The following is a 13,164-nucleotide window of genomic DNA, read 5'->3' as shown; positions in this document are numbered from 1 at the left end:
TAATGATGGTGTATTCCATTCTAAGAAAAATTAAAAGACAAATCATTAACAATGATTATTATTATTATTATTATTAGTAAGGAGGTAATTAAAACAAAGAATTCTCTTATATATATATATATATAATGAGAAATCATTACATATTTTAGAAATGTATGGTTTAAACAAGGTGTAAGCTAATATCACGTGTAATTTAATGATTTCTCATTTTACATATATATATATACACACACACACACACACGATTTAGAATTTAATTAAATTTAGACTCTTCGGTTTTTGTACTCAATAATTCACTTGCTACAACAATTAAAAAATTTGATGGATACTTAGCGCAAAATTGGACTCAAATTGAAATCCAATTTAAAATCTAATTAGATTTCACCTCTTTAATTTTTATACTAAATAATTCACTTGAAACAAAAACTTAAAATTAAGATGAGACATGTTTTGCAAAATTGAGAATCTAATTGCAATCTAATTGAATTTTCTCTAAACTTTGAATATATATATTTCTTATCATTTTTTATAATTTACAATTTAAATTACCACTTTTATAAGTATTAATTGAGTACTCAACTTTTTCAAAAACTACTTTTTACCAAATGTTTTGGTTTTTTTTAAAACTGCCACTTTTTCATAAAACATAATTAAAAAAAAAAAAATACCAAACCAAACTCACCTTTTATCATTTTCATGGCGAGCTTGTAACTTCTTGAGAGGAGGGGACCAAAAATAATTATTTTAAGCTCAATATATTCATTAACTGTATGTATATTGCTATCTTTTTTCAAAAAAATTTGGGGCCCCTCAGTCACTTTTAGCCTGGGTTTGGATACCGCGTTAAGCTGCGGTGCGTTTCTGAATTCGCGTTTTTTTATTTTTATTTTTTATTCGGCACTTGTTGACTTTGGGGACAAAATTTGCTGTGCGTGTACTGTACGTGCACTGTTCACGCACTGTTCACGCAATATTTAATATTAAAAATGGGTCCCACAACACTATTCACACATTTAAAAATTATTTTGCTACAGTGTTTTCAGCAACAATCAGTTTTTATCAACTTTCAGCAACAATAAGTGCTATCCAAACGGACCGTAGTTCTGTCCGAGTCAAACCATACATCATTTAATTTGAGAGATGGGAGTAGAGTATCTTTAACAACCCCATTTTTGTCTTTTTAGTTGTGTTGACTGTTGAGAATATATATGTTCGGATTGAAATCTATTGTCTGTTGGTGGAGCTGGATTGGAGGTCAGCTAGGCCTCCAAGAATTGGGAAAAACGAAACAGAGAGAGCGATGCGTTTCTGAATTCGCGTTTTTTTTTTTTTTTTTTTTTTATTCCGCACTTGTTGACTTTGGGGACAAAATTCGCTGTGCGTGTACTGTTTACGCAATATTTAATATTAAAAGTGGGTCCCACAACATTATTCACACATTTAAAAATTATTTTGCTACAGTGTTTTCAGCAACAATCAGTTTTTATCAATTTTCAGGAGCTTGTAACTTCTTGAGAGGAGGGGACCAAAAATAATTATTTTAAGCTCAATATATTCATTAACTGTATGTATATTGCTATCTTTTTTCAAAAAAATTTGGGGCCCCTCAGTCACTTTTAGCCTGGGTTTGGATACCGCGTTAAGCTGCGGTGCGTTTCTGAATTCACGTTTTTTTATTTTTTTTATTTTTTATTCCGCACTTGTTGACTTTGGGAACAAAATTCACTGTGCGTGTACTGTGTGTGCACTGTTCACGCATTGTTCACGTAATATTTAATATTAAAAGTGGGTCCCACAACACTATTCACACATTTAAAAATTATTTTGCTACAGTGTTTTCAGCAACAATCAGTTTTTATCAACTTTCAACAACAATAAATACTATCCAAACGGACCCTTAGTAGTTCTGTCCGAATCAAACCATACATCATTTCATTTGAGAGATGGGAGTAGAGTATCTTTAACAACCCCATTTTTGTCTTTTTAGTTGTGTTGACTGTTGAGAATATATATGTTCGGATTGAAATCTATTGTCTGTTGGTGGAGCTGGATTGGAGGTCAGCTAGGCCTCCAAGAGTTGGGAAAAACGAAACAGAGAGGAAAAAGAAAGACTGTATTCAAATTTTACAATTTGCTTCATTACACAGTGTACAACTCCTTGGGCTCTTAAACCACATCTCATAGCTGTCACCAACCCACTAGTGACAGTTCCTGACCACTGTCACTAACCAACCCGTATAGTACCCTACAACCTGATATGCCTGCCTTTTATGGACACTTAGGAACTTATACTACTAACACAGTGCACTAACCAGTCACTACCATACAACCCCTTATACAACTGATACAACCATCATACAAACTGATACAACTTACAAAACTATGCTTAACAATATATTTTCATAAAAGAAAAGCGACAACCCCATTTATGTTCATATTTATCACTCTCTCAACCCAACTTAAAACACAGCTCAAAGTTATAACCTGTGTTAGCTAGCAGAAATGGAGAAGGAAACGAAAAATGCCTACAAAGCTCATTGTTTGGTGTTATCCTATCCAGCCCAAGGCCACCTTAATCCAATGCTCGAGTTCTCCAAGCGTTTGGAGCACAAAGGAGTCAAAGTTACTCTAGTTACCACACGCTCCATGTCCAAAACCATTCACAAAGAAGCCAGCTCCATTGCCCTAGAGACTATCTCTGATGGCTTTGATGAAGGTGGGATTGCTCATGCAGAGAGCATCCAGGTCTATTTGGAGCGATTTTGGCAAGTGGGGTCACAAACTCTGGCTGAGCTCCTTGAGAAGCTTTCTAGTTCTAGTTCAGGCAACCCTGTTGATTGTATTGTTTATGATGCTTTCTTGCCTTGGGCTCTCGACGTAGCCAGAAAGTTTGGCTTAGTTGGTGCTGTTTTTTTCACTCAATCTTGTGCTGTTGATAATATATACTACCATGTCCATAAGGGGTTGCTGAAACTCCCTCTTTCAGAGCCAGAAATTTTGCTTCCGGGGTTGCCACCACTTCAACCTCAGGACATGCCATCTTTAATTTATGATTTAAACACCTATCCAGCTGTCTTTGATATGCTTGTGAGCCAATTTTCCAATGTTGATAAAGCTGATTGGGTCCTTTGCAACACGTTGTATGAGCTGGAGCCAGAGGTAATTAAGCAAATAAATTGAGGCTGTACACTGTTACTTTCCTGTTTCCTTTTCTTTTTTGATTGAATTTTTTTATTTGAATTACACAAAAATTTTACGCTTGGTGTGACAAAATTGTTTGTAGGTAGTGGATTGGATGACAGAGATATGGCCATTGAGAACTATAGGACCAACCATACCATCCATGTACTTAGACAAGCGGATTGAAGATGACAAAGACTATGGTTTCTGCATCTTCGAACCAAACAGCGATGCTTGCATGAAATGGCTAAATGATCATGCAAAAGGATCGGTTGTATATGTATCTTTCGGAAGTTTGGCCGCTCTTAATGCCGAGCAAATGGAAGAACTAGCTTGGGGTTTGAGAATGAGCAACAGCTACTTCTTGTGGGTGGTAAGAGCATCTGAAGAGGCAAAGCTCCCCAAAAACTTTGTGGAAGAGACTTCAGAGAAAGGATTTGTGGTTCATTGGTGTCCCCAGCTCGAGGTATTAACACATGAGGCAGTGGGATGCTTTGTGACACATTGTGGATGGAACTCTACTTTGGAAGCTCTTAGCTTGGGTGTTCCAATGGTTGCAGTGCCTCAATGGACAGATCAACCAACAAATGCAAAGTATATTATGGATGTTTGGAAGATGGGACTTAAAGCTCCAGCCGATGAGAAAGGTTTAGTCAAGAGAGAAGCAATAGAAAATTGCATAAGGGAAATAATGGAACGGGAGAGAGGGAAAGAGTTTGTGAAAAATGCATACAAATGGAAGACATTGGCCAAAGAAGCTGTTGACGAAGGTGGAAGTTCTGATAAAAACATTGCAGAGTTTGTAACTAAGTTGGTTCACTCCTAAAAAAGGACCTAGCTAACTTAGTGAGTCCAAATCTTCTGTCCCACTTTTTCTGCTCCACTCTATACTCTACCAATAAATACTTGCCACATGTTCACCTAATTATTGACTTATTAATCCTACAGTTATTAATTAATAGTATCACGTGGCAAGTATTTATTGGTGGAGTACAGAGTGGAGCAGGAAAAGTGGGACAGAAGATTTGGACTCCTAACTTAGTAGCTAAGAGCTTCAGGTGCATTAATTAGTTGCAGTTGTTTCTTCATGAATTGGTGCACTCTGAATGGTAATGCAATAAGGGTTACACACGGTGGTGTGTAACAGATCGACTTTTTCCATGTAATAATTTTGGCTTCTCAGTTTGGAACTGTGTAAACCAAAATCTATCGTTGGTTGCTTCGTTTTTTCAATTTTTGCATTTCATAAATAAATAAATATAATTAATGTTGACTTTATAAATCCATGTGCATCTGATTTTCGGAGGCGATATTACAATTTACATGTACATTCACTTTATATGAACGGGTTAGTAGATATATCGGATATATAATAAATTTTTTAATATTTTACTGATTATGGGTAAAAGAGTATAATACTTAAATATATATATATATATATATATATTAATTAGATGTGAATTTTGACAAATCGACTGATAAATTACATTATCTTTGTATATTCTCTATACTTGCAAAATTTTAAGGTGATTAAAGATTAATAGTCATGTCATCAATTAAAAGTTTAAATTCAAGTTTTTGAAGTTTAAAATAATGCATAAAAGATAATTTTATAGATCGATTGGTAAATAACATCCAATTGACATGAATGTTAAATTTTAATGTTAAAATATTTAATATGAAATGGGCTTATATATATATATATATATATTAATTAGATGTGAATTTTGACAAATCCACCGTTAGATTACATTATCTTTGTATATTCTCTATACTTGCAAAATTTCAAGATGATCAAAGATTAATAGTCATGTCTTCAATCAAAAATTTAAATTCAAATTTTTGTAGTTTAAAATAATGCATAAAAGATGATTTTATGGATTAGATGGTAATAACATCCAATTGACATGAATGTTAAAAATATATAGAACATATAATTCAATGTTGGAAATTTTAAAATATAAATTTTATAACAAGTTATTGGATGGTGTAATATTATTTAAATTGCCCTATCCAATTTATATATCTAATTGATTTGGTCATACTTTTGACTATTTTGAAATTTTTGTTATTATCACTGTCTGTTTCCAAATATATTATATGCTAAAGTTATTTGTCCTAAGAGCTTCCACCATATCCTATGGCTACTCTGATTTATTTTGTTGATTTCATTCAGCTATAGATTATTTTATTTGGATGTGGAGGTGCGGTTACTGACCCTTTTGGGGCTCTTTTGGTCACTCTGCAAAGCGACGCAACCCCTCTTTTTTTAATAAACGATTCCTTAAAAATCGAGTGGAAGTGCACCTAGTACAGTTTCTTAATCATTTCTAACATATCATAGCCATAGGTGCTTTCTGACATTAACGTACTGCAATGATTAAACAACCAGTCAAACAGGGCTCTACCAAATTTGGCCACTTGGTGACTTTTAGGTTCTAATTAGTGATCCACACTCATGTATTCTTGTCACCTGGGTTCCACATTTCCACCATAACACAAATGCTAGAAAGGTTTGTTAAAAATTCAGTGAATTTTCTGTGGCTACAGACTTACTTTTATTAATTTCCTTGTTTGTTTCAATTTGAATCATTAAAACAAACTTCCACCCTTCAAAGTATTTAGTCCCAAAAAATAGCAATCCAACAAACCAAAAAAAATTATACAGTCTTCATGAATTTTACAATTGAGATACATGAGTATTGGTATTGAATGTGACATTCAAAATTTCTAGTTCATTGGATGATCTAAACTATGGATTTAAACTTTTTTCGAATTGGCTCCTTTTTCTTATGCTCACACATCATTGAATAACAATATTCTATTTCTCATTTGGTCTTATTCTTTGCCATTTTGAATAGTATTATTTTTTTTTTTTTAGAGAATTTTAACCTATAGCGTCTACTCTGATGATAATGTTAAAATATTAAGTTCAATCGTCTAAATTACAATATCTTCTTAAATAATGCGCTTACATAATTAAATGTTCAATATAAGCCCCTTTATTTTGGTCCAGGTCTGACAAAATTGTGCCCAACCAGACTTCTTAAGCCCACCCCATGGCCTTGGACTGAGTTATTTATTATGACTACGATGGATTTGGTTAGATTGACAAAACCCCAAACCCAACCTCCAACAGCATGTGCCCAGCCCGCTACCTCTACTTTTCCCTCTATTTACAAGTTATTTTCTATTCTTTAACATAACACCAACTCACAAACTCCAAACCTCACATCACCATATATATATTTCCAGATAGGTAATAAGTGTACTTATAATGGTCAAAAGTATTAAAAGCATCAAGTTCATGATGATGAACATGAAGGAACAAAGGAGGTTAAAGGACACAAACCAAAAGGCTAGTCTAAGATAAATAAGGCTGTAAACGAACCAAGCCGTTCATAAATAATTCGAACTTAGCTCGATAAAAAGCTCATTCATGTTCATTTGTTTATAAATAACTCAAGCTTGAGTCTTAGTTTTAGGCTTGTTTAATAAACAAGCTAGGTCCAAGTAAGCAAAAAAAAAAATAAAAATTTGTTCGTGAATAAGCTTGTGAACAATAGAACTCGATACAAAACAAGCTAAGCTTAGACTCATTTATAACTTGATAAAAAGCTTAATATATGTTTACTAAATAAACTCATTATAATGACATTACACATATGTTAATATAACATAGTCCACATGAGACCACTTACCACCACTTATTAATTTTTCTTCTTGTTGGAGTGGGTGTGTTTCAAATACTAAGCCTTCGCTTTGTGTCCCACATTGGTTAGGAGTGAACCAAGTTATAGATTTATAAGCCATTATCCTTCTTAACTGATAATTTGAAATAATGGGCTAAGTGTTGGTCTTGGGTTTGGGCTTGGGCTTTGTCTTTTTCCCTTTCTTTCTTTCTAACCCATTCTCTATTCAACCCGTTGGGCATTAGCTAAGTAGCCCATTGGGGGCATTTAATAAGCTGCCTATTGGCATGCATAGTGATCGTTGGAGTCCATCAATCGAGAAATTATAGAGTCCTCTAATGGACCACGTCATTTGTCCATTATTTTCACTAAAAACCTTCCACTTGTTTAAAATTGCTGAGTCAATATTTAATTTCTGTTTAAAAAAATTTTCCAACTAACAATTTTAAACAAGTGGCAGTTTTTTAGTGAAATGGTGGACCACATCACTTGTCCATCATGTGGATCTTATAATTTCTCCAATCAATCACCCTATGTGTCCTTTTCTTCTTTGGCTTATAAAACCCTTATTCCACTATTCTTTTCTTTAGTTTTTTTCCTAGCTCTCATTGCCGCCTCTCTCCCTCTGTTCTGCTCTAATTTTTCTACTTATCTCCACAAAAATTTCAGCTTAATTTTCTGGTTTTAAGGAAAGACAAATAAGGTTGTTCTTAGTTCTTCTTGTTTGAGTGTGTGTTCAACTTGAAGAAATCACTATAATATAATCCTGGGGGGTTGTTCAGTCAAGAAAGCCATTCGTACCAAGTTTTACTTCGGGTGACACAAATCAACCTTTAAGAACGCATTTTGCGTGATTCTATTGTCTGTGAAATCATTCTAACTCCATCTATTTATTTTAGTCATTGCTAATTTTTTAGGGTTTATATTGTTGAATAAAAAATTGTTTAGTTTGTCATATTTTCCAACACTTTTCCTCTAATTTTTTTTTTTTTTTAAACACTCCCTCTAAACTAACCATGGAACACTTTTAGACATAAGTTACATTTTTTTTTTAATCCAAGTGGGCCCACGTATGGCTATTCTCCCACCCACAATCTTTGTAAATTTATGAAATATATAGTAAATCTTTCCCATTCAACTACAAATGTAAGTCTTTCTAGACTTCTAGTCTTTGCCTAACTTCACAATCTAGTTCTATCAAAAGTAAGATTCTTATTTGTCACCCTCAATGTCGATGTCCAATGTCTATCTTTTGAAACCTAAAACTATATGCTACCTTGAGAATACCGAAACTTCTTTGAGAAGCCTTAACCTCCCTCTTTTACCGTTAGTTTTGTCCCCCAATTTTTCACAAAGAAGAATACAGCTCTCTCTCTCTCTCTGTCAAAAAATTCCACCAAATCTTCCATAGACCTCTTTGCAATCTCATCTATTGGTGAACGAGTCCTAGATTTGGATGAGTTTTATGCTAGCGAAGAGGATTTAGAGTCTATGTTCACTGAATCACCATGTAATCTAAGGTTTCTAGTGGGTGTGCAAAGAGCTCTAGCAATGGCTCTACATCCAACGTTGTATTTGGCATCACTACCATCTTCACTCTTTACCTCCAAGACATTCATGGTCTTCGCTCACCGTAGGTTTCCATGTTTGGAAAATTTTTATATATTTTTATAGTTGTTTTACACTGTAGTTTGTTTGATGTCGCAAAACCATCCTGATTTCCAAGTTATGGTTGTTTATGAAATTTCTATATAACTTAGAGAAATCTTGTTGGTTGTATTTGTTTGATAATAACTTAGCATTGTAATTAGTTGATTGTGGTTGTGGAAGTTTGGCATCTAGTTTGGAGTGAGGCTATGCTTTTCTTTTCTTAAGGTGCGAAGTCCTTTGTGGCTAGCTACTGAAAATATTATAGTTTCTTTGTAATTAGCTTTGTTTTGTGCTTTGTGTTTTTGGATATTAAATTTGATTTCTTATTTATTCATGTATGTTTTAGAGTGTTAATTTATTTAGATTTATAAAGATTATAGTTGCATAGATGACAAATGTGGATGTAAAAGTTGTATTTTGAACAATTACTCAAGCTATAGACAATGAATGATGAATGGATGGATTTAATTATGTAAAGTTGTAATTTGAACAATTTCTAATCATAGGTGGAATTAGAAGCACGATAAAATGAGTATATTTTTATTTTAGTGTTTACTTGATTTTTGCATATATAAGAATTTGATAATACAATTTTTTGGATTTCAAGCTAAAAAGCTTGACTTGAGCTTGAGTTTGAGCTTGGTATTAAGCTCAGGTTTGGCTTGATTAACTAATCAAGCCAAGCCGAGCCGAGTTCAAGTTTTTTGACATTCTCACAAGCTCAAGTTCAAACATTGTTTTTAGGCTTGTTTCAAGCTCAAGCCAAGCTTAAGCATTTGATTTTTACTGACAAGTCAAGCTCAAACACACACTACTTGGCAAAGTTTGGCTCATTTACAGCCCTATTTGCATCAATATTTCTTGAGAGCTTGTACAAAACTCGATCGAAAATGTTGTAAGGGATTCTGCAGAATTTACGAATTTGACAGTTTTTTAGACAAAATATGTTCCACTTCAAATGAAAACGTTTGTGAATATTAAAAACAGTTTATGGAGTTATACCTTCTCACCCATGATATATAAATGATTCTAACTCTCACTTTCAATGTCTTCCTCTTTCAAAACTTTTTCGAAACACAAAATATCCTTTGGGACTGCACCAAAATTGCTTTTTTTAGAACCTAATAAACTTAGTTGTATTATGGGGATAAATTTATAGTAACCTTTAAGCAACTCGTGTGTGGGTGCATACATTGTCTAAGGAAAGCATTTTATTGTGGCTTTAAATTATCAAGTGTTTTGTTTGATTATTGAGTTACTATATTTTTTTAATTATATTTTTCAGTACAAAAAACGAGATGTTTTGTCCCAATTTTTTTTAATGTAAAAAGCATTAATTGCTCTTCAATGGAGGTAGAGTGACAAAAAAAGTGGCAAACAAATGAAAAAACAAAGTTTAGAGAATCTTGGACGTACAAGAGTTGTATATAAGACATACGAGATTATCAACTTTTTTTTGTATCAAAATAAATATAAAGTTGTATGAAACTCAAACGTATGAGGGTTGTACGAGATTATGCAGAATTTATGAATTTGATAGTTTTTGGGCCAAAAGTTGTATAACTTAAAATGAAAACTATTGTGAATATTGAAAACAGTTTTTGGATGGTTGTAAGACTATACCCATGATATATAAATGATTGTAACTCTCACTTTGAATATCTTTTTCATTCAAAACATTCTAAGAAAAACTAAAACTCCTTAGGGCCTTCTAAAAAAATGATATTTTTAGAACGTAATAAACTTCGTTGCATCCTAGGATAAATTTGTAGTACATTTTATCAACTCTTGTGTGGGTGCATATATTGTCTAAGGATTTCGTTGCAGCTCCAATTTCTAAAACATTTTGTTTGATTATTGGATCACTATACTATTTTCATTACGTTTTTGGGTAGTGAAAAAGTGATGTCTAATCCCAATTTTTTTTAATGTGAGAAATGTTAAATCCTCTTTAGTAGAGCTAGAGTGACAAAAACTATGGCAATGAAGTGAAAAAATAAATTTAGAGAATCTCTTATGTACTAGACTTGTATGTAAAAGACCTATGAGATTTTCAAGTTTCTCTTGCATCAAAATGTCCTGAGAGTTTGTACGAAACCCAAATGTATAACTGTTGCACAAGATTGTGCAAAATTTACGAATTCAACAATTTTTGGGACAAAATTTTTTCCACTTGAAAAGAAAACGTTTGTGAATATTGGAAACAGTTTTGGAATGGTTATAACTCTTTACCCGTGATATATAAATGATCCTAACTCTCACTTTCAGTACTTCTTTCAAAACTATCTAAGAAGTACTAAAAATCCCTTGGGACATCTCTAAAATTGTTGTATTTAGAATATAATAAACTTGGTTGAATATGTGGGATAAATGGGCAGCAAGATTTGAGCAACTCTTGTGTGGGTGCATATATTTGTTGGGAGGACAAACACCTTAGGGAGCTTTCTTGAGTAATTAATATAACATATAGAGACACACTTTAACCCAAAAAGCCTAAGTCCACTGGGTATGTGCTTAATTATGTTATATTAACCACTCATTCTTCTCATCTTTATTCAATGTGGGACTTTACTAACACGTGTAACCCAACAATTTCCCTCTCACGTGTGAGTCTGCCTCTCTATGGGCTTCAAGATCTCTCTGTGGGCCATGAACAAGTCCTACTCACGCCTTCTTGCCTAATGGGCTTTTCACTTCATCAACGTGTCATCCATGGGTCTCTCATACATCATCCATGGGAACCACGTGTCAACCCCACACACACATCCATGTGATCCCCACATGTCCATGTCTATGGGAACCTCGCACCACACCATTATTTAACACCATTAGCGATATTCCTTTGTTGGGCTTTTTTCTTTTTTCTTCTCCAGGATCTTTATGTGTGGGCTATTTAGGCTTTCTCTATCTCCACAAAGTAAGGACCATGAACACCTCATCACCTTCGCCACACATCACCATAGGCTTTGATACCACTTGTTAGGGGGATAAACACCTTGAGGAGCTTCCTTGAGTAATTAATATAACATATAGAGACATACTTTAACCCAAAAGGCCTAAGCCCACTAGGTATGTGCTCAATTATGTTATATTAACCACTCATTCTTCTCATCTTTATTCAATATGAAACTTTACTCACACATGTAACCAACAATATTGGCTAAGGATATCGTTTCATTGTGGCTCCAAATTGTCAAATGTTTCATTTGATTATTAAATCACTATATTTATTTATTATATTTTTTGGCAGTGATAATTTGTTGTGAAGTCCCTTTTTTTTTTTTTTTTTTAAATGTGAGAATTGTTACTTCCTCTTTAGTAGAACTAAAGTGAACTAAAATGTGGCAATGGAATGGGGAAAAAAAACATTTAGAGAATCTCGTATGTACAAGAGATGTATGAAAATTTCTTGAGAGTTTGTAAGAAACAATAACGTACAACTGTAGCACAAGATTATGCAAAATTTTGGAATTGGATAGTTTTTGGGACAAAATTTGTTCCACATGAAATGAAAACATTTGTGAATATTGGAAACAATTTTTGGACAGCCATAACTTTTTACTCGCAATATATAAATGATTCTCACTCTCACTTTTAGTACTTCTTTCAAAGCTTTCAAAGAAACACTAAAAATCCTTGGGGACTTCTCCAAAATTGTTGTATTCAAAGCGGAATAAACTTGTTTGTATCCTAGGGATAAATTTGAAGTAATATTTTAGCAATTGTTGTGTGGGTGCTCAAATTGTGCAAGGATAGCGTTTCATTTCGGCTCCAAAGTGTCAAATGTTTTGTTTGATTATTAAATCACTATTTATTTTTATTATATTTCTTTGTAGTAAAAAAAACTAAGTTTATACAATCTCGGACGTACGAGAATTGTTTAAAAGACATAAAAGATTATCAAGTTTCGTTTCATCAAAATTAATTGAGAGTTGTACGAATCTTGAACGTATGAGTGTTGTATGAGATTATGCAGAATTTATGAATTGACAGTTTTTGAGCCAAAAGTTGTACTGCTTGAAATTAAAACTATTGTGAATATTAGGAACAGTTTTTGGATGGTTAAAAGACTTTACACATGATATATAAATGATTGTAACTCTCACTTTCAATATCTTCTTCTTTCAAAACATTCTAGAAATACTGAAACTCCTTCGGGCCATCTTCAAAATTGCTTTTTTCATAACGTAACAAACTTGGTTATATCCTAGGGATAAATTTTTAGTACCTTTTATCAACTCTTTTGTGGGGGCATATATTGTCTAACAATAGCATTTTGTTGTGGCTCCAATTTCTAAAAAGTTTTGTTTGATTATTGGATCAATAACTATATTATTTTCATTATGTTTTTCAGTAGTTTAAAAGTGATGTCTAATCCCAATTTTTTTAAATGTGAGAATTGTTAAATCCTCTTTAGTAGAGCTAAAGTGACAAAAACTGTGGCAATGAAGTGAAAAAATAAATTTAGAGAATCTCTTACGTACTAAACTTGTATGTGAGACCAACGATATTTTTAAGTTTCTCTTGCATCAAAAATGTCTTGAGAGTTTGTACGAAACCGAAACGCATGACTATTGCACATGATTATGCAAAATTTACGAATTCGATAGTTTTTGGGACAAAATTGGTTCCACTTGATTAT

General features: G+C 33.1%; 1 protein-coding gene across 1 annotated transcript; it reads left to right on the top strand.

The window, feature by feature from the left end:
• The first annotated feature begins 2,214 nt into the window (after positions 1 to 2,214).
• Positions 2,215 to 4,449, top strand: LOC112036409 (mogroside IE synthase). Its single transcript, XM_024069214.2, has 2 exons — positions 2,215 to 3,159; positions 3,284 to 4,449. The coding sequence occupies exons 1-2, from the start codon at positions 2,503 to 2,505 to the stop codon at positions 4,004 to 4,006; spliced, it is 1,380 nt and encodes a 459-aa protein (XP_023924982.2). The 5' UTR covers positions 2,215 to 2,502; the 3' UTR covers positions 4,007 to 4,449.
• The last annotated feature ends 8,715 nt before the right edge of the window (positions 4,450 to 13,164 follow it).

Source organism: Quercus suber, unplaced genomic scaffold (genome assembly GCF_002906115.3).
Source record: "Quercus suber isolate HL8 unplaced genomic scaffold, Cork oak 2.0 scaffold_226, whole genome shotgun sequence".
Taxonomy (NCBI): Eukaryota; Viridiplantae; Streptophyta; class Magnoliopsida; order Fagales; family Fagaceae; genus Quercus; species Quercus suber.
Note: the sequence above shows the minus strand (reverse complement) of the source record. Positions and strands in the feature narration are given on the sequence as shown.